A 23,323-nucleotide genomic window follows, 5' to 3' on the forward strand; every position below is an offset into this window, starting at 1 on the left:
TTCCACCTCGAGTTAGAGCCTTTATTTGGCATCTTGCTAATCAATGCTTCCCCACGCGTGCCAATCTCATTAATCAAGGTATTCATCGTAAAGACTCTTGTGTTTATTGTGATATTCTTGCTGAAACACAAATGTACACATTCTTTGTTTGCTAAAAGGCTACAAGTTGTTGGGAAATTCTTAGCCTTCAAGACATTAACCGGGTGCTCCTTCAAAAAGCTAACAATTTTTTCGATATGCTTTTTGATCTTTTTAACAGGTTAAAAACATATCATAAATTGTTAGTTGCGATGACTCTTTGTACCAATTAATCTTGAATGCAATGAATTAACTTTGCTTTTACTAAAAAAAAAAAAAATTGAAAATCATCAACTTCACCATTTCGATATTTGTGTAGTAATTTTTGAAAATAATATTATGACATATATAAATTGTAAAATCAAATTAGACGTTTGTTATTAATTTTATTAAAGTAAATACTAAACATTTAATTTTATTATATTAATTTTCACTAAAATTACCTGCGCGCGCAACACACACGTAAATTTTATTTGTGTTTGAGTGCAATTTATGTTAAAGTTGTTGTAATACAAATTTTGATATGTTATTTGGAATCAAGTAAGTGTAGCGGAGATGAGAATGTTACGCTGGATGAATGGTAAGACTATACGGGATAGGATTAGAAATGACACCATTAGAGAGGGAGAGTGGGGGTAGCACCTATAGTAGATAAGTTGGTAGAAAATAGGCTTAGATGGTTTGGACATGTAGAGAGAAGACCCATAGATGCCGTCGTAAGAAGAGTAGGTCAAATGGCGGAGAGTCGGGTTAAAAGAGGTAGAGGGAGACCTAGAAAAACTATTAGAGAAACCATTAGAAAGGATTTAGAAGTCAATGAGTAGGATCCAAATATGGTTTATGATAGAACACTATGGCGTAATTTGATCCATGTAGCCGACCCCACTTAGTGGGATAAGGCTTGGTTGTTGTTGTTGTTGTTGTTGTTTTTGTTGTTGTTGTTGTTGTTGTTGTTGTTGTTGTTGTTGTTGTTGTATTTTGAATATTAATAATAATAATAATAGAACCATCACATGTTACTCGTGAGCTCGTTATTTATTGTTCAGAACTTTTTGACCTATAAAATACAAAATTTTGTAACAAACTCATCATTTCTTTTATATTTACAATAAATTACCAAAGTGGATGAAACTAAAAAAATAAATAAAATCTTTTTATGGTCTATTTTCTTATATTATTTGTTGACTTGAAAGCTCAACAGTCATAGAAACAATGAATATGGGCCGTTTGATGGTATAACATCAATAGTCGTGCGTTTTGTGAATTCACTATCTCATATTAGCTAGTTTTCAAACAATCACACACACTCACCCACTCTCGTACAAGAAACTCTCTCTGGTTTCTTTCATTGTCTATAGAAGGGAAACAAATCCGAGTTTTGCAGAAAAAAATTCTTATCTTTCAAGGGATTTTCCTAAACATCCTTACGCGAAATCAGATATCCCCATAATGGTTCCTTCTCAACTAGGTTCAAATCTTTCACCTTCACCATCACACACCACATATTTGTACCAAAATCAGTGCACTCAACTTAAGGAACATCCCTTGAATGAGGCTAACCATCACTCTAGTTTTTCTGCAATGGTTCCTTCCCCCATCAACCCATTCCCTATGATCCCAGCCAATCGGTACAAGGCTACTCACACCAATGGGTATCAGAGAGAATTTATCAGTGCTCGAAATTCAATGATCTTTGCACCAAACCATAATAAGATGGAAGACATACATGGTCGCCTTAACACTAGCAAAGGAATTTTGGATTTGTCTACAAAAAATCTCTTTCAATATGGTGAAACTTCACAACCTCGGGTAAGTCCCTCTCTATCACCATCACTAGCTTATGATGCACATAAATATGTGTCAATTAATCCTGAGCTTCAAGGACATCTATCATGCAATGATGGAATTGGAAACAAATCCCGAGAATATGATCAAGGATTCGTGCTCAGTGCCCAAAAGCGGCTGAAGAGGATTCAAAAGAATAATAAAATTCAACACAAGGATCCTAATCAAATCAAGGGACAATGGACATCAAATGAGGATCGGTATATCAAATCATTTAAAATTTTGTATTGTCTTTGTTTATTGTTTTAATTCTCAATTTGATTCATCTTACCTTGATTATATTATTATTTTTTGTTATTTGTTCTTGACATATGATAAACAATGAATAATTGTTTTATATTTTTGTAGGGTTCTTGTCCAATTGGTGGATCACTTTGGGCTAAGAAAATGGTCGCGTATTGCTAAGTTTATGAAAGGAAGAATTGGAAAACAGTGCAGAGAGAGATGGAACAACCATCTTCGACCAGACATTAAGGTCTCATTCTTTTTAATCTTTTATAGATTTTATCTCTTATACATACACATATAAATAAAATCATATCAGCTGTAAGCAATATTGATTCTTGCTTACTTTTTCCCTTAACATATTTGATTTTTACATGTATACATATAGCTGCATCAAATAAAACAAAAAAAATTATGGATGCATGTAAATAAATGAATCAATGCAAGTAAAATCATTATGTGTTGATGATTTTATAAAGGAAAGCAGAATTTGTAACTATCATAATAGTTTAATAAACATTTCATTGGATTTATAATGATATTTTTGTAATACATCACCACTATTTAGTTGTCTATTTTTATAAATAAACATTGTACTAAATCTTTTTATTGTTCCTATCATCAATAAGTAATTTGTTTAAAATAATTTTTTTAAACATTTTTTAAAATACCGATGATAAATATGTTACTTTTTGTAGAGAATAAACCGGACGATGTCTATAAGAGTGCACCTAAGTTTTATTTATAAGTGTTTTTAATTAATATTTGAGGGGATTATTTACCCTTTTTTCTTAGGGATGTTTTTTTAGAGATGGTCACAGACTTTCACTCTTTATTTCCTTAGATCTCTTGCTTTTTTATTGTTTCTGTTTTTGTCCTTATTCGAGGGTTTTGGTTTGGACCCCTTCTTGTACACTCTTTTTTCTTTTTTAATCAATTTTTCGAGCATGTGATATAGGATGGGGGCCGCTATGGAGTGCCAACCTGGTTGGGATGCCTAGTCGTCCCTTCATGCCTTCCCTTGCTTTTTGATTCATTAAAAAAAATTAATAAGTTTTTTGTTTAAAATCTAATATTGAGGTCATTTTTGTTTATAGAAATTTATCTTTATCTATTTTTAATTTTGGTAATTTCGAATAGATGAATTTTACACGAATGATATTTGACTTATTTTCACGAAACTCCTTTCACATATGTTTTTGTTAGAGTCCCACATTGATTATATAAAATTGTTCAATGTATTATTTAAGTCATGGAGTTTCTTTCACTTAATGGACTAGACTATCTTTTTTTTTTTTTTTTTAAACAATGTTATGCTAATTTGTAAGTATTTGATAGAGGTGAAAATTTGAACTCAAATCCTTCTTATAACTTAACTCTTTCGCCAAGCCAACCTTATAACTCCCTTTTATGTCTCATTTGTAAAACTAATATTTCTTATTTTATACAAAAAGACTAATAATGTTTAGGATATCTCTCATTTTTTTTCAATTTTTTTTTTGTCTCATTTGTAAGACTAATATATAGTAGCATGAAATTGACAACCGTCATGTGGCTTTCTTTTACACTATTCGTTCTGTTACCTATATACTTTAGTATGTAACTCTTAGTCATGGTTTATGTTAAAAACTTATTTTGTTTTGTTTCGTCGTTGCTTCCTATCAAAATAATTCATGTGGATAAACTATGCTTTGTTTTTAATTACATTGCGTTGTAAAATGTTATCCTTAATTGTCAAACAATGTAAATGATCGATGTCAAAATTATTCCATTTAATAAGTATTTATGAGCCATGTAAGTTTATGATCGATACATTACTCGTATTTCAAATATTTCATCATACTTTGGACTGAAATAAATTGATGATTTTTTTTTGTAACCATATATCTAATCCACACATATTGTTTTGTATGATTGCAGAAGGATGCATGGACTGAAGAGGAGGACAAAATACTAATTGAAGCTCACAAAACAGTTGGAAACAAGTGGACTGAAATTTCAAGAAGATTGCCAGGGCGCACCGAGAACTGTATCAAGAACCACTGGAATGCCACTAAGCGCCGCCTAAATGCCAAGAGGAAGAACCGGGGTAAGAGTTCAAAGGGAATTCTACTTCTGAAATACATAATGAAAGTCACCAATGCTAAGGAAGTTGAAAAGGAGCCGATGACGTATTCTACGAGCATGATGGATATTAGAAATCAACCAAATTTTGAAAGCTCAGGGAGTGATTTTAGAACTGAAGGTTTGGCTACTCCAGAGACCGAAATTTGTAGGTATGTTCCAATGATGTTCAATGGTGATGATGGAATGGCAAGTGGATCTGGTACCACAATGAATTATGAGTTTGGATCATATGGAATGGAGTTTTTTCCTGAGGTTCCTCTTAAGCAAGAAATTGATCTCATGGAGATGATCTATAAAAACCCGTAAGATGGGTTGGATTTATTGGCAATAAAATTATCGTGAATTTATGTTTCGTTTATGTTATTATTTAATTTGTGTTTTGTGATGTGATGTATTGTTTTAATAACTCTATTTAGAGTTATTTTGTTTTGCTAAGTTTCCTTGTGGATGGAACTAATGCTTGTTTACTATTATGACTTGGATGGGTAACTTCTATGGAGACTTTAAACCTTTATTATGTGGTCTAAATAAATTATATGTCTTTCTAAGGTAGTATTATCTCAGTGATCAATCGATCTTAATATGTTGCTTTATGTTGATACAATTAAAGTTGCAAAGATAAGGTCAATTTTTTCCACATGATTTGAATTCTTGATTTCTATGATCAGGTTTTATGTAAAGATATAAATTTTCACACCTTTATGGGTATTCTAGCTTCTTGTTTCATATGAAGTGATTTGTATGAGTTCAGATTTTAGACAAGCCGACTCAAAATTTGTATTACTAATGTATTATTCTCTCACTGTCATTGAATGCTTTCTCAAAGAAGGAAAAAAAATCATCTCAATTTTTTCTCTCGTACTTTTTCATGTTTAAAGTTTTAACCCTAACCCAGTTTTTCTCCCTTTCCTAAAATTCCAAAATACTCCCATTTATATCTGAAAAAATCTAAATCTTCCACATTATTTACTTATGTTTTTATTCAACATGAGAAAATCCTAACCCCCTACTTACAGGTTTAATTGTACTTGTAGTTGAAGTGATATACCTCTCTGAAATTCCTAGCCAATGAATATGTTTTGCAAACACATTTTCTGACATCATCACCGTATGTGTATGTGTGTGTGCGCGCATACACACACTTTTTGACTTTTACATTTTTTTTTCTTTTTAGTTCTCCTTGGTTCAAACTTCAACACACATTTAAATAAACAAAGTAATCCTACGATTTATGAGATATATAATTCCGGGAATTAAAAAAAAAGCATGTATTTTCAACTTAGCTAGCTCTCTTATTTGATATATCGTGTCAAATAAATCAAGTCTTCAACCAAAAAAAATCAAGTCTTCAAAAAGACCATTTAGATCTTAATCATGCATCAAAGACAGATAAATAAGAATTTATTTGAGAATGCAATTACAAGTTTAATCTTTTTCCATGAATCTACGAAAAAGAATAAAGAAGGTACATGGAAAACAAGAGACAAAAAATTTCAATTGCTACCCTCTTACCCTATGTTTATGCATCAAATCATAAGTTAGCGTAATCAAACCATTACTATTGGGAAAGATAGATTAAGATGTGTACGATAATTAATCATCATAAGTTTACATCTATAGCAGCAGCAAGAGCAGCAGTGGTAATTTAGAACATAAGTAATAGTTAATAATAAGATGAAGAAGATATAAAACCAATAAAAGCAGCTGCAGCAACAACTCTCTCAATGCAGGGAAGGAATAGGTCTTGTTGATATTTCTAGTTCTTTCCACTACATCCATTTGAAATGAAGTTGGCGGGGAACGGAATCCTCCTCCTCCCTTTGACAGAAGTGTAATTCTTTGATTAATTAGAGGTTCTTTGGTGGATTTGAAAAGGTATTTATGTAGACGGTGATGTTGCGCAAGACTGTTGCATTTTGGACCACATATTTGGCAAATTCAAGCTCACCTTGGTTGCCTTCGTAATTTATAAAAGAGAACATTTGTAGATGTGATGAAATGCATGAGGGAGGGACAAATTGTGGACGCGGCCAATTTTGATCATCATTACTTTTATTGTGCAACAAATCGGCAATAAAGTTTACGACTGATGCCTACTTTTACCAAAATACAGTGGCATGTTTTTGCAAGCTTGCTTTGAGATTGGCAAATTTTAATGATATATATTTCTTCTTATTCATTTGACATTGTAAGCATGTACAGCATGTTGATGTACTCACATTCGTAAGAATGAAACTGGTTCAAATTTTTTTTCCTAAGATGTGCTTTACTCTTAAATGCATATGATGCTTAAAAGCATAACATAACAAATTATAAATTGTAATCAACATATATTCTTTTTTTTTTTTTGTTGGTCAGTAATCAACATATATTCTTTTGAATAATATTGGTGACAAAGGTTTTATACTTAGATTATCTTTGACAAAATCTAATGTAAGAACTCCTTTCAAATTTCAAACCCGAGCATAGTACGCGTCAACAGGGCCGGCCCTAGGCATAGGCCGGGGGTGCGACGGCGTACGGCGGAGGGTGCATATAGCAAAACTTGTTTTTTGGGGGGTATGTTTAGAAAATTTTATTAAGAGGCCCGACTACTTAGTTGTTAAATATAAGATGATGGCCTGATATGTTTAATGTTTCGGCCCTTTTAGTGTGATTTACTATATATACTCCCGTATTAAAAATATATTTCTATATACACCTCCCTATAAAAAAATGTTATTTTTGTTTCTAATTATGTGTCAAGAAATTTATTATTCAAGAAATTGACGATATTTTTTTGGGCCCTTTGTTCCTAATAATGTGTCTCACTAATTATAAAAATATTGGTAATATTTATTACCCAAGAAATTGCGAGTCTTTATGAAAAAAACAAACGATATTTTAGTGTTTTTTTTTAGGGACAAACGATATTTTAATTAAAAAGGGGCCTATTTGAGAAATCAATTTTAATCTTTTATTTAGAAGATAAAAAAATAAATTATATTAATATAATAGTGTAAACTTTCTTAGATTGATTGAAAAGATTGCATAATTGAATTTGATAATGCAAGATCATATAAGACACACTTATGATCATGTGGTTCACCATACTCTTTTTGTTTACTTTTTTTTGTGTCATTATTCTCAAGTGCTAAAATTTTAGTCTATATTTCTCAAATGCTAAAATTTCAGTCTACTTTGCATGTGTTACAGTTCTTTACTTTTACTATTTTTTCTTATGATTTACTTTCTATTGAGTATTTCATTTATTTTAAGATGTAGCTTATAAAATATTTATCTAGTAGTGAAAAGAAAGAAGAAAAAAATGAAATGAAGAACTAATAAAATCACAACAAAGAACTAAGAAAATTATGTAAGGGGCCTTTTTTCATTCTATGCCTAAGGACCCTAAAATGCTAGGAACGGCCCTGCGCGTCAAAGATCTAGTTTATTTTCAACAAATCTGAAACATTGATTAGATCTAATGATATGTTTTTTATGGTTCACCGGTGAGGGACTTAATTGATCCCTCACCCAAGACTCTGCCATTTATTTTATCAAAAATTTATTGTTAGCGTAATAAAATTCTATTCAATGAGTATCATAACAAAAAACCACGAATATTAAGAAGAGACATATATGTGGAATGAGGAATAAGATCAGGTTTGGACCCAAATATGTGGAATGTGCGACTGTTAAGACACATGAAAATTACAATATGATGAGAAAACACTATGAATAGATATGAAAAAGAATTCGTTTGAAAACGTTAGAGACTTCACAAATTAAACTTCAAAAGTAGAAGTGTTATTGATACTGGTAACATCGGAGGAGCCGAATAAGCAACTCCACGGCTGATTGGGGTTCTTTGAGCTACAAACCGATCCGGTTCCAACCGATTTTATCAGAAAGAATAAAATACATTCTCCACTTTGCCGCCTCAAAGCTCATCATGTCCCTCTCCCTTTTACATTGGTTTACCTGGCTATTAGAGGAAGAAAACCCGGACTGTACCTTGTAGATTTTGTTGAATCTGTATAAGCTTGGATTTTCTCATTTTCTAAAGAAGAAATTTACACTCTTTCCTTGTGGCATTGTAAGTTAGAACACATGTATGTGAATAGAAAATGCTTCTGATGAACATTTTAAATCAGATATATAGATTCACATGATGAATCACTAATTCCTTTACAATGCTTATAAACATGCTTGAAGAGTCAAGACTTGTTTTGAAAGGTGGAAAGACTTACAATGTAGACATACCAAACCTCAAGTATTAACCATATCAAATCTTAACGAACTGAAATACAGTAACATTTTAAACATGCGCACTACAAATATCAACTAGTCATCAATTCATCAGAGTTTTACATTGGTTACAAAAATAATTAAAGCTAAGATAATACTTCAAATATTATGGGATAAAATGAAAAAAGCTACCAGACCTTGGCTATAATGTGCTCATACATACTCTCAAGCTCGTTCAGGTGTTCCTTAAGAACATCAATTTCATTCTGATGATCACTGGCTCTCTGGTTGGATAGATGGTGAAAATGATTATCAGCTGCGGCGCAACACTCATAACACCATAAAACATATTTAACCGAAAACAAAAATACAAAAATATACCGTTAATACATTATTCAAACTTTATATGCAAATGAGAGTATAAGTGTAATTTTTTTTAACCCACTTGGGTTAGTATAGCAGTGTTGGTTTGGAAGTTTGAAGTGTGCTCTTCTCAAGGTCTCAAACTCAATTCTTCCCGGTGCTAGTTTCGGTGAACTAATTTAGCTTCTTAAAATAAATGTGTAGTTTTGTTTGAATTTGGTCGTATTTCATACTTTTCCCTCTATTATGTGGTAGGTCCCAATCCCGTTGCAATACTTCTGTTCCATCTTTTCCTTCAAGTGAGAGATCTAAACAAGGTAAAGTAGCTTTCTCTCCCCATAATTTATTTCCTTCATGTTTCCATTGCATCAAACATTGTGCTAGTTTCCAGAAAAGGTGAAAGGACACTTGGAAAAAAATGTAGCTATGATTAGTAGAGCTTGCCAACTGTTAATGTGTTTGAAGTTAGGAAAAGGCAAGATGAAGTCATGAAGCCACCAAAAGAGGCTCAGAGAATGATTATCCATTAGAGAGAGTAGAAAAGGAAAAGTGAATGTGAAAGAGAAGGAATAGGAAATATGATTTGATTTAGTTGTATGGTTGATTATGCAGTAACAAAATTGATTTTAGTTAAAAGTCAATTAAATGTAAAATAATTTATGTTTGTATACGATTCACCAACAAAAAAAAAATATGTTTGATACATATATGTAGAAGAGAATTAAAACACAACTTCGAATGCAAAAGTCACACATTTGAAATCAAGAGTTATAAATCAATTCTAGTGAAAAACATTCAAACGTGACACAATCAATTATACAACACTAAAATTAATTTTAGCACCACCAAGAATGAAATCAAACATAGATTATTTTGAATACAACAAAATTCACATATTACTTGTAGCAAGTCAATAATGACTATATATCTTCCAATTTCATGCAAGTTAGACAATGAGAAAAATTTCCAACAATATCTTCCCAGAGTCATGGACCTTTACACACCTGCACTTTTCAATCAATTTTTTAGATTCAAGTTCACTGAAGTAGCAAATGCTTCAGATTAGCATTTTAATTCAGATATATAGATTGAAATGAAGATTAATTGCTCCACTTGAAGTAAATTGATAAATTTACTCATTCGTTTAAAATGCTTAAACATATTTGAAGACTTACAATGCAGGCATATACCAAACCTCAAGTATTAACCATATAAAACCTTAATGAAGCAGAATACAGTAGACAAGTCAAATAACACGTGCATTGCAAACTATATCAAACCACATATATTAACTAATCATTCATAGAGGTTTGCATTTGCTTAATAAAATAGAGCTAAGACAAGAAAAACACTTAAAATATCAAGTGAGAACATAAAAACCTAGCAGGACTTGCCTATAATGCGCTCATACATACTCTCAAGCTCATTCAAGTGGTCCTGAAGAACATCACTTTCATTTTGACGATCATTCACATCAAGCAAATTTGCGGCCACGGTAATTGCAGTATTGATCTTCTTGTTTTCTTCTGAAGAGAGCTTTAGATTAATATCCTTCTTCTTCAACACATTTCTCATTTTGTAAATACAGTGATCCAGAGCATTCATGACTTCAGCCTTTCTCAAGAATTTCCCATCATCGATACGGTAAGCCTCAGCTTCTTCAATCAATCTTTTGATTTCTTCAGTCGACAACCTTCCTATGTCATTGGTTATTGTATAGTTAGTAGATAGGCAGGGACACGTGGCAAATGCACATGCCTTTGGCGCCCAAAAGTCATTGAAGTGGCTCCCGTGATAAGGATAATAGGCTGCATGGCAGTATAGGCCTGGATATTGAGTGTTATAACACTATTCATGTATGAAAAGTTGATTTAAATATATACTCTAGTTAATTGTTATACCAGAAATATCCTTGTAATTGTGATGAATAATAATAAGAGGGGTATTTATGGAATAAAAATTAGTTGTTGAAGTAACTTCATTTTTTTTAAGGGAATAGTTAAAATGATATAAAAATTTTTGTTAATTAAAATTTACATATTTTCAATTAAGATAATGCTTGTAAAAAATATGAGAAAATGTGATATTAGTCTAAGAGATAATTGCTCTCCGCTAAAAACTATTACATCCATCCTAAAATAATAGTCGTTTAAGGTTTGGACATAATTTTTAACGAAATAATTAATTATTGATTTCTATAATAAAATTAGTATCATTTATTAAAATACTCTTAATAATTGTAATTAGTAAAATAATTAAGTTGGATAAAATTCAATAAATAAATGTATAATGATGGAGAAAAAAAAAATGCTGCATTGATTTTTTAAAATGACTATTATTTTGAGACAAAAAAATGATAAAGAGACAACTATTTTGAGACTCGAGAGTATATTTTTTTACATAGATTATTTGTCTAACAAAAGAAAATGGACAACAAGTCCACAACTAAACCATAATCTAAAACCTGAACTCTTTTGGATGATGCATAATGATTTTATCCACTATGGCAATTCATTGTTTCATTGTTGGCTACATGTCATGTTATTGAATTAAGAGACAACATAATATTCTTTTTGTCTCATTTTAATTGTCGTTTTGGAAGTGTGTGCGATCTTTAAGAAAATGATTAATTTGGTTGATTTTAATGGTAAAATTAGTAACCATTTATTAAAACATTTTTATTAATTGTACTTGATGAACTTCTTTCAGCTCAAATATAAGCAAATGTTAGTCATTAAAAATTTATGTATTTGGTACAAAATACTTTTGTTGATTAGTTTTTACTTATATTTTGGGATGGATGAAGTATATTAGTGGGAAAAAAATGTTGATATTTTAAAGTGACAATTATTTTGAGACATAAAAAAAATACTAAAGTGAAATTAAAATGAGGCAAATGATGTACCTCCCAATAATTACAAAACTAGATTTTGACCCATAGGTTGTGCAGATATCTTGAATTTTCTCAAAAGAAAGTAGTGTTGAATGGGGACTTTTATAATGATGGAATTAAGCAAAAAGTTATGAAGACGTCTAGCCTTTCAGGTGTATATTGAATTTCAAATCATATAAGTACTCCTGCTATGTAATGTGGCTAAGGGAACATTATGAGACAAATGAAATATTGTTCGTCGAGTGTAGCACCTATTATGAAGGATGATAAGTTTCATTTGGAACAATGCTCAAATAACGATTTTGACACTACAAAAAACGCGTTTTTACCAACGGTTTTTTTCCAGCGGTCACTGTTGACCGCCGCTATATCCAGTGGGTTACGGTAGTTTTTATAGTCGCCGCTTTCTACGGTACATTACATCGGTTTTGACTGCCGGTATTAACAAAATTTAATTGAATAATATTCCTTGTATATACTGGCATTTTAGACTGCCGGCATTAACCTTTTTAATTTTTCCAGCCACGACATTTGGCGCACTAGCATCCCTCTTTTTTTTTCCCAATTATTTAGAAAATCCCTTCATCTTTTTTTTTCTCAACGCATAATATTTTTAGGGTTACATATGTTTTTGGTCCCTACAAAATTGCGACCTTGTAAGTTTAGTCCTTACTTAATTTTAATAGCATTTTTAATCCCTACAAAAAAAATTTACTTATAATTTTAGTCCCTGCTAAAATAAATTTTGTTTAATTATCCTTAAACTCTTAAATTTTTTAACGATTCTTTTTATACAAGTTTAGAACACTATGAAAGGTTCATTTACTAAAATCTATAATTTTTTAACATGAAGTAAATTAAATATGAATTTTTTAAAACGACAAAAGTTTAAGATATAAGTAACAAAAATATGGACGTAGAAATCAAATTTTTGCAATATTTATTTCGGAGGACCTTTTAATAACGTTCTTACCACGCCTGTAAAAAAATTTTGAAAAACTTAAGAGTTTAAACATAAATTAAACAAATTTGGATTGAGTAACACTACTAAAAAAACAGTGGTTTCGGACGGAATTTTCGGACGGATACGAATTTGTCTGAATTTTTCGGACGGATTTGGGACGGTTTTAACGGAGCGGAATTTTCGTCTCAAATCCGTCCCAAAATTGTGTGAAAATTTTAGCACATGTTCAAACAAGATTTTTTCCCACGGATTTCGCACGGATTTATTTAAAAAAACAATTCCGTCCCAAAACCGTGTGAAATATTGAGACGGATTTCGGACGGCTAATATTTTTGAGGGTTTTAATTGGGAAAATTTCATCTCCCGCTTATCTCACAAAATTTCCCTCGTGTGCTTCTCTCATAACCCTAAAATTTCATCTCCCTCTTTCATAACCCTAAAACCAACTTCAAAATCAATTTCTCAGTGTGGTGCTCTTCAATCAACTTCTCCTGTGCTGCTCTTCATTCAATTTCTTCCAAAAACTTCTCAAGCTGGTCAATCAATCTTTCAAGGTATCCAAGATTCTCTTCTCTTCTCTCCAGATCTGTGGATTGTCTGTGTTTTTTTTTAATTTCTCAGTGTTTTCTTCAACAAATCAAGCATGTTCCCATAAACTTGTACCTGATTCTTGGTTCAATTTTAGGGTTTATTTTGTTTTACTTATTAAGGTTTTTAGTGTGCTTAACTACCTACACTTGGATTCACGTTTGGTGTTGAAAATAATTGTGATTGAATAGTAATTTGTGGTACTTACTTTTACTAATTTGAAGATTAATTTCGTTGTCAAAATCGAAAAGGATTTGAATCTCTTTTAGTTACTGTAGTTTATAAAAATTTCATTTTTTGTTTCTTGAGTATTGTTATTTTCCCATCTTTTTCTTCTGAGTTCCAATTTAACGTAATTTACTCTCTTCTTCGATAGGACTAAACTGCATCCAGTTAGACATTAGGAGGGTTAAATTGAACATTAAAAAAACTAGATGAATGCAATTGAGTCTCGTAGACTTTTTTTTTTTGTTTTTTGAGGGAGAGTTTCTTAGACTTAAATGCTGGATTGTGCTAGGGATTTTTTTGTTTATAATGATAAATTTCATATATATTTTTCTTTAAAGATAGATTAATGTCGTTTGCATATATTCTTAGGCATCATGTTAATTGTGGGTTTTGTGTTGAAAATAATTGTGGGTTTATTTCTTTGTTCACTTTTTGCTGTTGAAAGACTTGGATTCACTTTTAAGTTCTGAATTGTGGTTATAGAGTTACAGTTACGGTTTCAATTATGTTTTGATCATTGATAATGCGGATAAATGCAGCCACTTTTTTAAGATGCTAGTAAGAAATAAACTGTTTGTGGTTGCGATCACAAAGCAATTATTGATATCGCGGTTAAATGTCATTGCAATGCAATTTTTATTAGTTGTGTTTTAAGTATAGAGAATTGAGAGAAATCTCATATTGCATAGACTGCTGAAAAAAGACAAGTGTTTGAGCTATATATGCGGCTCACAAATCACAATAGCTAGCTAACTAACTACTAAGTTACATCTACTGCTAACAGATGGAAAACTGTCCTAATTGACTTTAGATGAAGTTAGTTGAATCTGACTAGCTTCTACATCCTTAACAGTACCAGGGTAATCCTAAACCTTTACTTCCTTAATAGTTTTAAAGCACACCTAACCTTTAAATTTTTATCGCCATTGTAATCACTTTCGCGATCTCTTTGTTCAATTTCATTAAATAGAGTAAAAGTTTTAGTGCTTTGTGGCTGAGTTTTTTAATTTCTTATATGTGTAGTTTATGTGTAGTTAAACAACTTGAAACCATACATTAAATAGAGTAAAACTTGAAACCACCTGGTCTACATGTGAAGTTTCTTTGCTTAACAACATTGGATCATAAACCACCTGCTTATTGCATACCCAATTTTGTTAAAGACTCAATTTTCTCTGGTTTTCCTTCTTTGCAATAGTTGGTGTAGAGTACCAGTATCTTCTTAAATCTCTTCACAACACCATTAGAAAAAATTGCTCTAGTTTTCCTTGTTTTGTGCCACCTTGTTTCAATTCCTTCTCATAGTTAATAAAGACATTTTTGTAAAAATGCAATATTCTTTTATTTATTCATTAACTATGACATTAACAACGATTATTTTAGAAATGAAGAAGAATTTGTAAAGGAACTCATATGGTTAGATATGGAACCCTCGGGAATGCTTACTTAGATAGCTATCCGGTGGTTATTTTTGGCATTGTTGTTAGAGTGCTGCTGTTGTGGTTGTTTTAGTGCTGAGTTTTCTTTCTTTTTTTAGCTAGTTTTGGTGCCTTTAGCAGCTATGTATGGGGCGCTGCTTTGCTGCTGCTGTTTCTAGGTGCATCTAGTGTGTTTGTGCTGCTGTTTTTTTTCTAGGTGGTTGTTCTTTCTAGGTGCAATTAGTGTTTTTGTGCTGCTGTTTTTTTTTCTGTTTTGGTCTGCCCTCTCTGTTAGTCCTTCCACCTCTGTTATTACAATGGACCTAAATAATTACAGGGCAATTAGTATGCCACCTCTGTTAGTCCTTCCATGATTTTGGTGTCTTAGGCCCTGCAATTATCTAACAGAGGTGTACAGTATGCCATTTGTTTAATTTTGATGTAGTTATTTAGGTAGTTAATCAAATTGTTGTTTTAGATGTCTGGAAGAGGTACTAACAGAGGTGGAAGGACTTTATCCTCACGAGGCCGACACTCAACTGGCAGAGGGAGAATTGTTGTACAAGTTACACCTACTATACCATCTCCACAGGTACCTCTAAATCAATCATTATCACATGCACAACTTACGCCATCACCACACATAAACACTATGCCATCATCATCACCGTCACCAACTCAAACCCCAACACCAACTCCAACCCCATCAGCTACTATACCTCAAAATCCAACTCCGAACGCATCAACTACCATACCTCAAAATTCTGAATAAACTTTGCCACACACTCAATCATCTGCCATTGAACCTGATGATGATGAAGGAATTGATCAAGAAGGCCTTGACGAAATAGAGCCGTATGGAAATGAGTAAGTTAAATATTATACTTTTGAGAAATTAACTTTTTTTTTTTGTAGAAAATAATTGATGCATGTATATTAACAATTTGTATTAACAGGTTCAATCCATCAACTGCTATTCGTTTCTTGACGAAATCCATTAAGAGCAAATTTGATTGGTTTATTCCTACATGGGGACATGCATATCTTGACCAGAAGTTGTTATGGTTTACTGAATTTAAGGTAATAGTTATATAATTAGTAATTTTATAGTTAATTAGTAATATATTTCTTTAAGAAGAATACTTAGCTACAATGCTTTATATAAAGTTCAGTTGTTCTTAACATAAATTTTGCTAAACGACTTTGTTTTAATGATACAAAATGCCTTTGTTGATGTAAGTTTTTGGTAGTTAAGATGAATATTAGTGTAGAACAGTACAAACAGTGCACAAAGTACTTTATCTAAGTGTTCTTTTTTTTCATTAGTTAAATGTAATTTACTGAACAATTAAAGATTCTTGAAATTTTTGAATTGCTAACATGTTAATTGGGTGCACTTTTGTAGAAGTATTGTACATGGCATCCTAAATATGATGCTAAGATTCGCCAAATTTTTGAAATCAAGGGAGAAGCTAGATTCAGAGGTATGATGTGGCAAGAGAGGAAAAACTATGCAAATAATTCCGAATACAGGCCAAAGTACATCTCTGAGCCAATATGGAATCAATTAATACATTATTGGGCATCCGATAAAAATTTTAAGAATTTATCAGTGGCAAACATTGCAAATCGTGCTTCAACTCAAGGTAGCTCCATTCATACTGCTGGTTCTATATCTATGGGTGAGAAGGGACGTAGGATGGTAAGACACGTGATATTTTCTCATTAATTTGTGAACAACATATTGGAAATTTTCTCATTGAAGTTATGGAAAAAATGTAGGAGAATGAAACAGGAGCCACGCCTGCAGTGGAGGAGGTATTTGCTCTTTGCCACATTCGAAAGGATAAGAAATGGGTTGATAGTAGAGCTGAGCATGCTTATGTAAGTATCTATTTAACATTACATATTTATATATAATTTAGTTATGATAATATTGATATGGGAGGTAGCAATTTGGGTGATTTGGAAGATTAGAAATGGGTGCATTTTTAATAATTAGATTGCTAGGTGGGATGACTTGGTGGAGGAGGTAAAGGTTATGTCGTGGAGGTGGTTGTTAGGAAGTTTTAATATTCCGACTTGTATGTACTACGAGTGGTGTTGGAATCCCCGGGAATGCTTGAATAGATGACTGGCTTTTTTGTTTTCCCTGCTGGTGTGGCGCTGCTGTTTTTATTGGTGTTGTTTTCCTGCTTCTGTAGCTTGGTTAGGGAGCTGGTTTTTACTGTTTTTCTGCAGGGACTGATTTGGCCAGCTGCTGGTTTTTGGGTGGGGTGCGCTGGTGTTTGTGCAGCCTTGGATTTTTGGTTGGTGTTAGTGGATTTTAGGCTTCAGGTTTAGCAGTGGTTAGTGTCTGTGTTGTTAGCAGGTGGTGTGTGGAAGGCTTAGCCGTTTGGTTTCTTTGGGAGTTTTTCTTTGGGATTGATTTTTTTTGTTGTATCCCTTTGTTTTCCTTGATAAGGGTTTTTTTTTATTGAGTGGCTGCCATCACAGGTAACTGCGTTTGGACAGCTGTCTGCGCACGGCAACTAGCCTAACCAAAACAGCCACGACCATAATTCATCTATGATTTTACTAAAATTACAGATTTTAATTGGTTGTAAGTCAAATGACTAACATAATTCAAAATTGCAGGGAGCTTTTAAGAAGAGAAAAGCAGAGCTTTTGGAAATATCTATGTCTCAAAATCAAGAGGAAGAAGGATTGTCTTCTGAAAGCCATCATAATATGCCAGATGACTTGACTATTTGGAAGGAAGTAGCTCCCAAAGGTAAAAAAGGAAAACTATATGGTTTAGGTTCTATAGGAACAAATGCTTCGAAGTATACTATTGGTTCATGCTCAAATATCTTTAAGGAAAAAAACATGGAACAAGAGCTCTTAAAATGGAAAGAAAAGGCAAAAGAGCAAGAACGTATAAACCAAGAGCAAAAACAAAAATTGGAGCAGCAACAAAAAAGAATTGAGTCAAATGAAAGCATGCTTGCAGCTTTATTTGAAAAGTTGAATATGCCATTGCCTCCAAACTTTGCTTGTGCGACACCTATTCAAGATGAACCAAATGATGTTGCTGAAGCCTCTAATGCAAACAATGATGATAATTTTAGATTTGATTGATAAGTTTGGCCCAACTAGTTTTATGTTGTTCTACTGTTTTGTGGTTGTTGCTGCCAATTTCTCTTTTTTTTGATGAATTATGTGTTTGACTGCTGCTGTCTTGTATTTGGCTTTGTCATGGGAGTTCCTTTTGGTTGGAGTTATGTTTCCAAACCTCTTTACCTTGTTTTTTTGGCTATTTACTTTTTGAGGGCAGTTGTTGTCTCCCCTATCCCTGCTAGTGCACTTGATTGTGTTACTTTTATTGTTGAGTACCAACTAATGAACAATTTAGTCATGTTAGTTTGTGATATATTGTGTTAGAACATTGAGCACTTATATGAATCTAGTTTATATAATTTTGTTTCAGACAATGAACATTTGTTTACTTTTGAATTATTATTTATTTTTATTTGATTTAGTATATATTATTGAATATAAATTTTACATATTGGAATTTATCCCAAATTCATTAAAAATATGAATTGTGGCAATTCTCTAAAATAAAAAAAATTATAACCACGACTGAAAAGCGTGGAAAATATTTTAAAGCAGTTTAAATCCGTCCGAAAATTGTTGGAAAATTTATCTTAAATCCGTCTGAAAACCGTAGGAAATTTTAACTCAATTCCGTCTGAAATTCGTAGGAAATTAAAATCAATTCCGTCTGAAATCCGTAGGAAATTCTAAAACAATTCCGTCCGAAATTCGTAGGAAATTCAATTAAATTCCGTCTGAAAACCGTAGGAAAATAAATTCAATTTCGTCCGAAATCCGTTTGAAGTTTAGTCCAATATCCCACAACTGTGTTTGTGCGAAAACTGTACGAAATCCGTCTGAAATATATTTCGGACGGAATTTGGGACGAAAATACAATTTGCGACGCGGCTTTTTCGGACAACGCCCTATCTGTCCGAATTTCGTCCGAAAACACATTTCCGTCCGAATTCCGTGGGAATTTTCCGTAAATTCCGTCCCAAAACCGTCCGAAATTTTGTCCGAAAATGACCTTTTTTTAGTAGTGTAAGGACTAATATTGAGTGCAAAATTTTTTTGTAGGGATTAAAAATGCTATTAAAATTATGTAAGGACTAAACTTACAAGGTCGCAATTTTGTAGGGACCAACAACATAATTAACGCATATTTTTATAACTAAAACCCAAACCTTCATCTTTTTTTCTCAACACATAATCTTTTTTTTTCTCAATCCAGAACAACGCATGCAGAAGATGAAAACACAGGAACCTCATTTTCATCGATTCCAAACCCTCAAACAACATCGATTCATCCAAATCCCATCGATTCAAACACCGAAACCCTCAATTCCAAAACTTCAAACACCCAAATCGAAATACCCAAAGCTTCAAACACCATCGATTAATCCAAAACCCTAACTTCCAAAACCCTCAAAACCTTCACCTTTGAATCCAGTAAAAGATTGTTCGGATCTCACATTCTCTTCACTTTCTACCTTCACAAATTTCCTTGGTATTGCGATAATGCTTTTTTTTTTTTCTTTTTTCACTTTTTTATTTTAATTTTTGTAAAATTTCACGAAACTTGTATCTGAAGTGTTATTAGATTCTTTGGTATTTTTTAGTACTATTGTTATTATTTACTGATTTGTTTTTCTTCATGATTTTAAAATGTTATTTATTAATTTATTAATTTTGGATTAGTTTTTGTTATTTTTCTTAATCATATATAACTTTTGTCTTTTATATCGATGAATGAGTTAGTGAAAATGGAGTGAAGAGATAAATTTAAGATAATATATCCATGCTTAATCTTTGGTTTGCTTTGGTTAATCTTTGCTTAATCTGGAACCTGCAACTGGGTATGAAGTATGGTTAATCTTTGGTTTGTATTATTCTTTATTTTAGTTGGTGTTGTGATTCATGCAATTTAAGATTACCTCAGTCTCCTGTTGTTGAAGAGGACAAAGTCAGAATAGAAAGAACCCTTCATCCAGAACAAATATTGTGTATGTTACCACTTCTGATATGAACTTTTGATTTGGTGTATCTTAGGATTTGTTACTTTCTGTTCAGTGCAATTTCAATTTAATTTTTTTAGTTTTGAAGCTATTTGAAGTTGTATCATATGGTGGTTTGAACTCATTTGATCTTGAAAGGGAATAAATGCTTAATATTCCATACGCTTCCGTTGTTGGAAGCCTAATGTATGCTCCAGTTTGTACACAACCTGACATTACATTTGCAATTGGAATGTTAGGCAGATATCAGAGTAATCCAAGTATAGAACACTAGAAAGCTGCAAAGAAAGTAATGAGGTACCTTCAAGGAACCAAAGACTACATGCTTGTGTATAGGAGAACTGAAGATTTAGAGGTCAGAGGTTACTCTGATTCAGACTTTGCTGGTTGCCTTGATTCAAGAAAATCAACATCTTGTTACATTCTCATCTTAGCCGGCGGGGCTGTTTCTTGGAAAAGCGAAAAGCAAACCTTGATCGCCACTTCCATAATGGAAGCTATGTTTGTATCTTGTTTTGAGGCTACATCACATGGTTTATGGATGAAGAGTTTCATTTATGGGTTGAAAATTGTGGATTCAATTTCTACATTACTAAAGATGTATTGTGACAATTCAGCTACGGTTTTTATTGCTAAGAATAATAGAAGTGGACGTCGAAGCAAGCATATCGACATTAAGTACTTAGCCATAAGAGAATGCGTTAAAGAACAAACAATTGTCATTAAGCATATTAACACTGAATTGATGATTGCCATCGTCAAAATTTAAGGATCATGTAGAAAGTATTTGACTTGGTTCCCATATCTGATTTACGTTGTAAGAACGGTTTTAGTTTTATGAAACTCTATGTATGATATCATATTTGATCTATAAAGTATATACATTTGATTTTGAGAAATATCGTTTAAGTTTGGAACCATAATAAACATAAATAATATGAGTTTATTCATCAAGTTAAATGATTTGGCTAGAGACATAATTCATTGTGATACATAAAAGACAATACTCAATTATAGAGGACATATTGCTATGATCCATGTGCTTTGTTTCTTATTAGGGTGACCGAAAGAATATGTCGACCAAATGGAAGAATGTTGTATTTTCAATGTTTATTTATTTATTTAGTTAAATAAATGATAATTATCCATTAAGTTCACATTGTGGTAATTACTCATTAAGGGCAAAATTGGTCTTTTATTCTTACCCGCATTTCAGTAACTGCCCACGATCCCATTAGGAATGAGGAGCAGTTGTTGAACGTATTATAACTTCTTGATGACATAAGTTATATAAAGGCTTGCAATTAATCAGTTTTGGTTACCCAAGCCTAACATATATATTGAGAAAAACTTACACCATTAAAGTGAGATTGTGAAGGTTTAGAAGAGTCCCGACATCTTCAAGTAGGAGCAATGGCTCCAAGTATGCCTTGATCTTTTAATTTTTGTTTCCGCTGTATAAGTAGAATTTTGTTTATGATTATATAGAAATACTTACATCTTACCCTTAATTCCATCCAATTCAATGATGCCTTTAATATTTATGATTTCACTTTTTCCAAGTCTCTTAAATTTGAAGCAGAAAAATGGACTTCTTTACTACTCTATCCTAAGAATCTTAATTCATAAAAAACATCAATGAACCTAGCAATCAATGGTTAGGACAAAGAATGAGAATAACTCTAGAGAAAGATCCCTAGAACACATCACTACAAACAGATTCAGTATTCTTTGCTTCATTTCAATTCTTCTTTTGTAGCAGTTTACAAATGAAGCATGATATGATCATAGATTATGCTTGAAGGTAGAGGATGTTGAATGCAGAAGTTTACACACGTTCCTCGTGGCATTGTAAATTTGAACACGGATCTTTAAAGATTCCAAAATATGAAATACTTATTCCATAAAAAATCAAATATCTCAACTTCATTGATTATACAAATTTTTATAAAAATATTACTATTTATAAGCCATAAAAACAGTCAGAGGACAAATTCTATTTAAATATATGAATGTGAAAAAGAAACACAACACTTATTACATTAAGCTTCATTTATGTAGACAACATAACATAGATATAATATTGAGACAAAATTGATAGAGCGTGGAAATACACAGAACAGAAAGAATAAAGTGCTTCACTATTTCACAAAAAAATTAGTCTCCATTATTCAATTTGATTAATTATTCCAATTATCCTAACCACTGACAAAGAACTAGCATTTATTTCTCTCCATTTTTGATTTTTCCCTACTTTTTCATTTCCATCAAGAATGCTCACAATTTGTCTCATGCTTGGTCTTAATTGAGGATCACAACTAGTGCATGAAACTGGTTATTTCTAATTATACAAGCTAATTCCTTCGACGGTCTTTTTCGGATAACAAACTCTTGATAGCTGAAGTCCACCACCACGCTGAAACTATAAACATTGGCCGCCAATGTCGCTTCACCTGAATTGACATATTCATGCGACATAACCGAAAATCCCACCAACAGATCTGCTAGTGTCATTGACTACACGATGATTCCCATTATCATTCCTTGACATAAATTCTGCTAGAGCAAAAATACTAAGTCTTGGATTCATATCTTGTTCAAGAATCACAGCTGAAGAGATAATGTTTCTGTGAATCACTTGTTCATCCCATGCTTCAAGTAGATAGAGAACAGCAGAAGCAAGTGATTTCACTATGTTGTACCTCTGATGCCATTCGAGTACCAAACATCGATATATGTTCCTAATATCAGGTCCTTGTGCATTCTAGCATCACCTAAAAATAAAACAAAGAATGACTTAATATCTTCCCACACCTTAACAATCCTGCACCCTTCAACCAATTTTTTAATTCAAGTTAGCTGAAGAAGAAACGAATAGATTCATTAGATGATTAATTACTCCCATCAATGCATGAAGTAAACAGATAAATTTACTAATTCGTTTACAATGTTTAAACATGTTTAAAGACTTGCAATGTGGAAAGCTCTAGTGTTAAACCATATCAAACCTTAACCAAGTGAAAACTATAACAAACCTTAACTATTCTACATTTGCTTAAGAACATAAAGCTAAGACAAGACATAATTAAAAATACTAAATGAGAAAATATAAAACTGCTGGGACAAATCACTGCCAATAATGTGCTTATACATACCCTCAATCTCATTCAAGTGATCCTTAAGAACATTAATTTCTTTCTAATGGTTATTCTCATCATGCAAATTTGTGGCCTTCGTAATTGCAGCATCAATCTTCCTGTTTTATTGT

At 32.2% G+C, this 23,323-nt stretch overlaps 4 protein-coding genes across 4 annotated transcripts; 3 read left to right on the top strand and 1 right to left on the bottom strand.

Moving 5' to 3' along the window:
• The first annotated feature begins 1,482 nt into the window (after positions 1-1,482).
• Positions 1,483-4,783, top strand: LOC146906409 (uncharacterized). The gene is made up of 3 exons (XM_085727226.1): positions 1,483-2,123; positions 2,272-2,398; positions 4,069-4,783. The coding sequence occupies exons 1-3, from the start codon at positions 1,528-1,530 to the stop codon at positions 4,579-4,581; spliced, it is 1,236 nt and encodes a 411-aa protein (XP_085583352.1). The 5' UTR covers positions 1,483-1,527; the 3' UTR covers positions 4,582-4,783.
• A 5,465-nt stretch (positions 4,784-10,248) lies between these two features.
• Positions 10,249-10,724, bottom strand: LOC146906410 (heat shock cognate 70 kDa protein-like). The gene is made up of 2 exons (XM_085728818.1): positions 10,627-10,724; positions 10,249-10,561 (listed from the first exon to the last, which is right to left on the bottom strand). The coding sequence occupies exons 1-2, from the start codon at positions 10,722-10,724 to the stop codon at positions 10,249-10,251; spliced, it is 411 nt and encodes a 136-aa protein (XP_085584944.1).
• Positions 10,725-12,970: 2,246 nt separating this feature from the next.
• On the top strand, positions 12,971-18,432 carry LOC146906411 (uncharacterized). The gene is made up of 6 exons (XM_085727478.1): positions 12,971-13,279; positions 15,438-15,826; positions 15,916-16,039; positions 16,365-16,661; positions 16,742-16,843; positions 17,597-18,432. Exons 4-6 carry the CDS (start codon positions 16,446-16,448, stop codon positions 18,077-18,079), a joined length of 801 nt encoding a protein of 266 aa, XP_085583604.1. The 5' UTR covers positions 12,971-13,279; positions 15,438-15,826; positions 15,916-16,039; positions 16,365-16,445; the 3' UTR covers positions 18,080-18,432.
• Positions 18,433-20,347: 1,915 nt separating this feature from the next.
• On the top strand, positions 20,348-20,824 carry LOC146906412 (secreted RxLR effector protein 161-like). Its single transcript, XM_085728819.1, has one exon. The coding sequence runs from the start codon at positions 20,348-20,350 to the stop codon at positions 20,822-20,824; it is 477 nt and encodes a 158-aa protein (XP_085584945.1).
• Positions 20,825-23,323: the final 2,499 nt, after the last annotated feature.

The sequence above is a fragment of the Medicago sativa genome, chromosome 7, assembly GCF_051527215.1.
Source record: "Medicago sativa cultivar Bolivia chromosome 7, Bolivia_mono, whole genome shotgun sequence".
Lineage (NCBI taxonomy): Eukaryota > Viridiplantae > Streptophyta > Magnoliopsida > Fabales > Fabaceae > Medicago > Medicago sativa.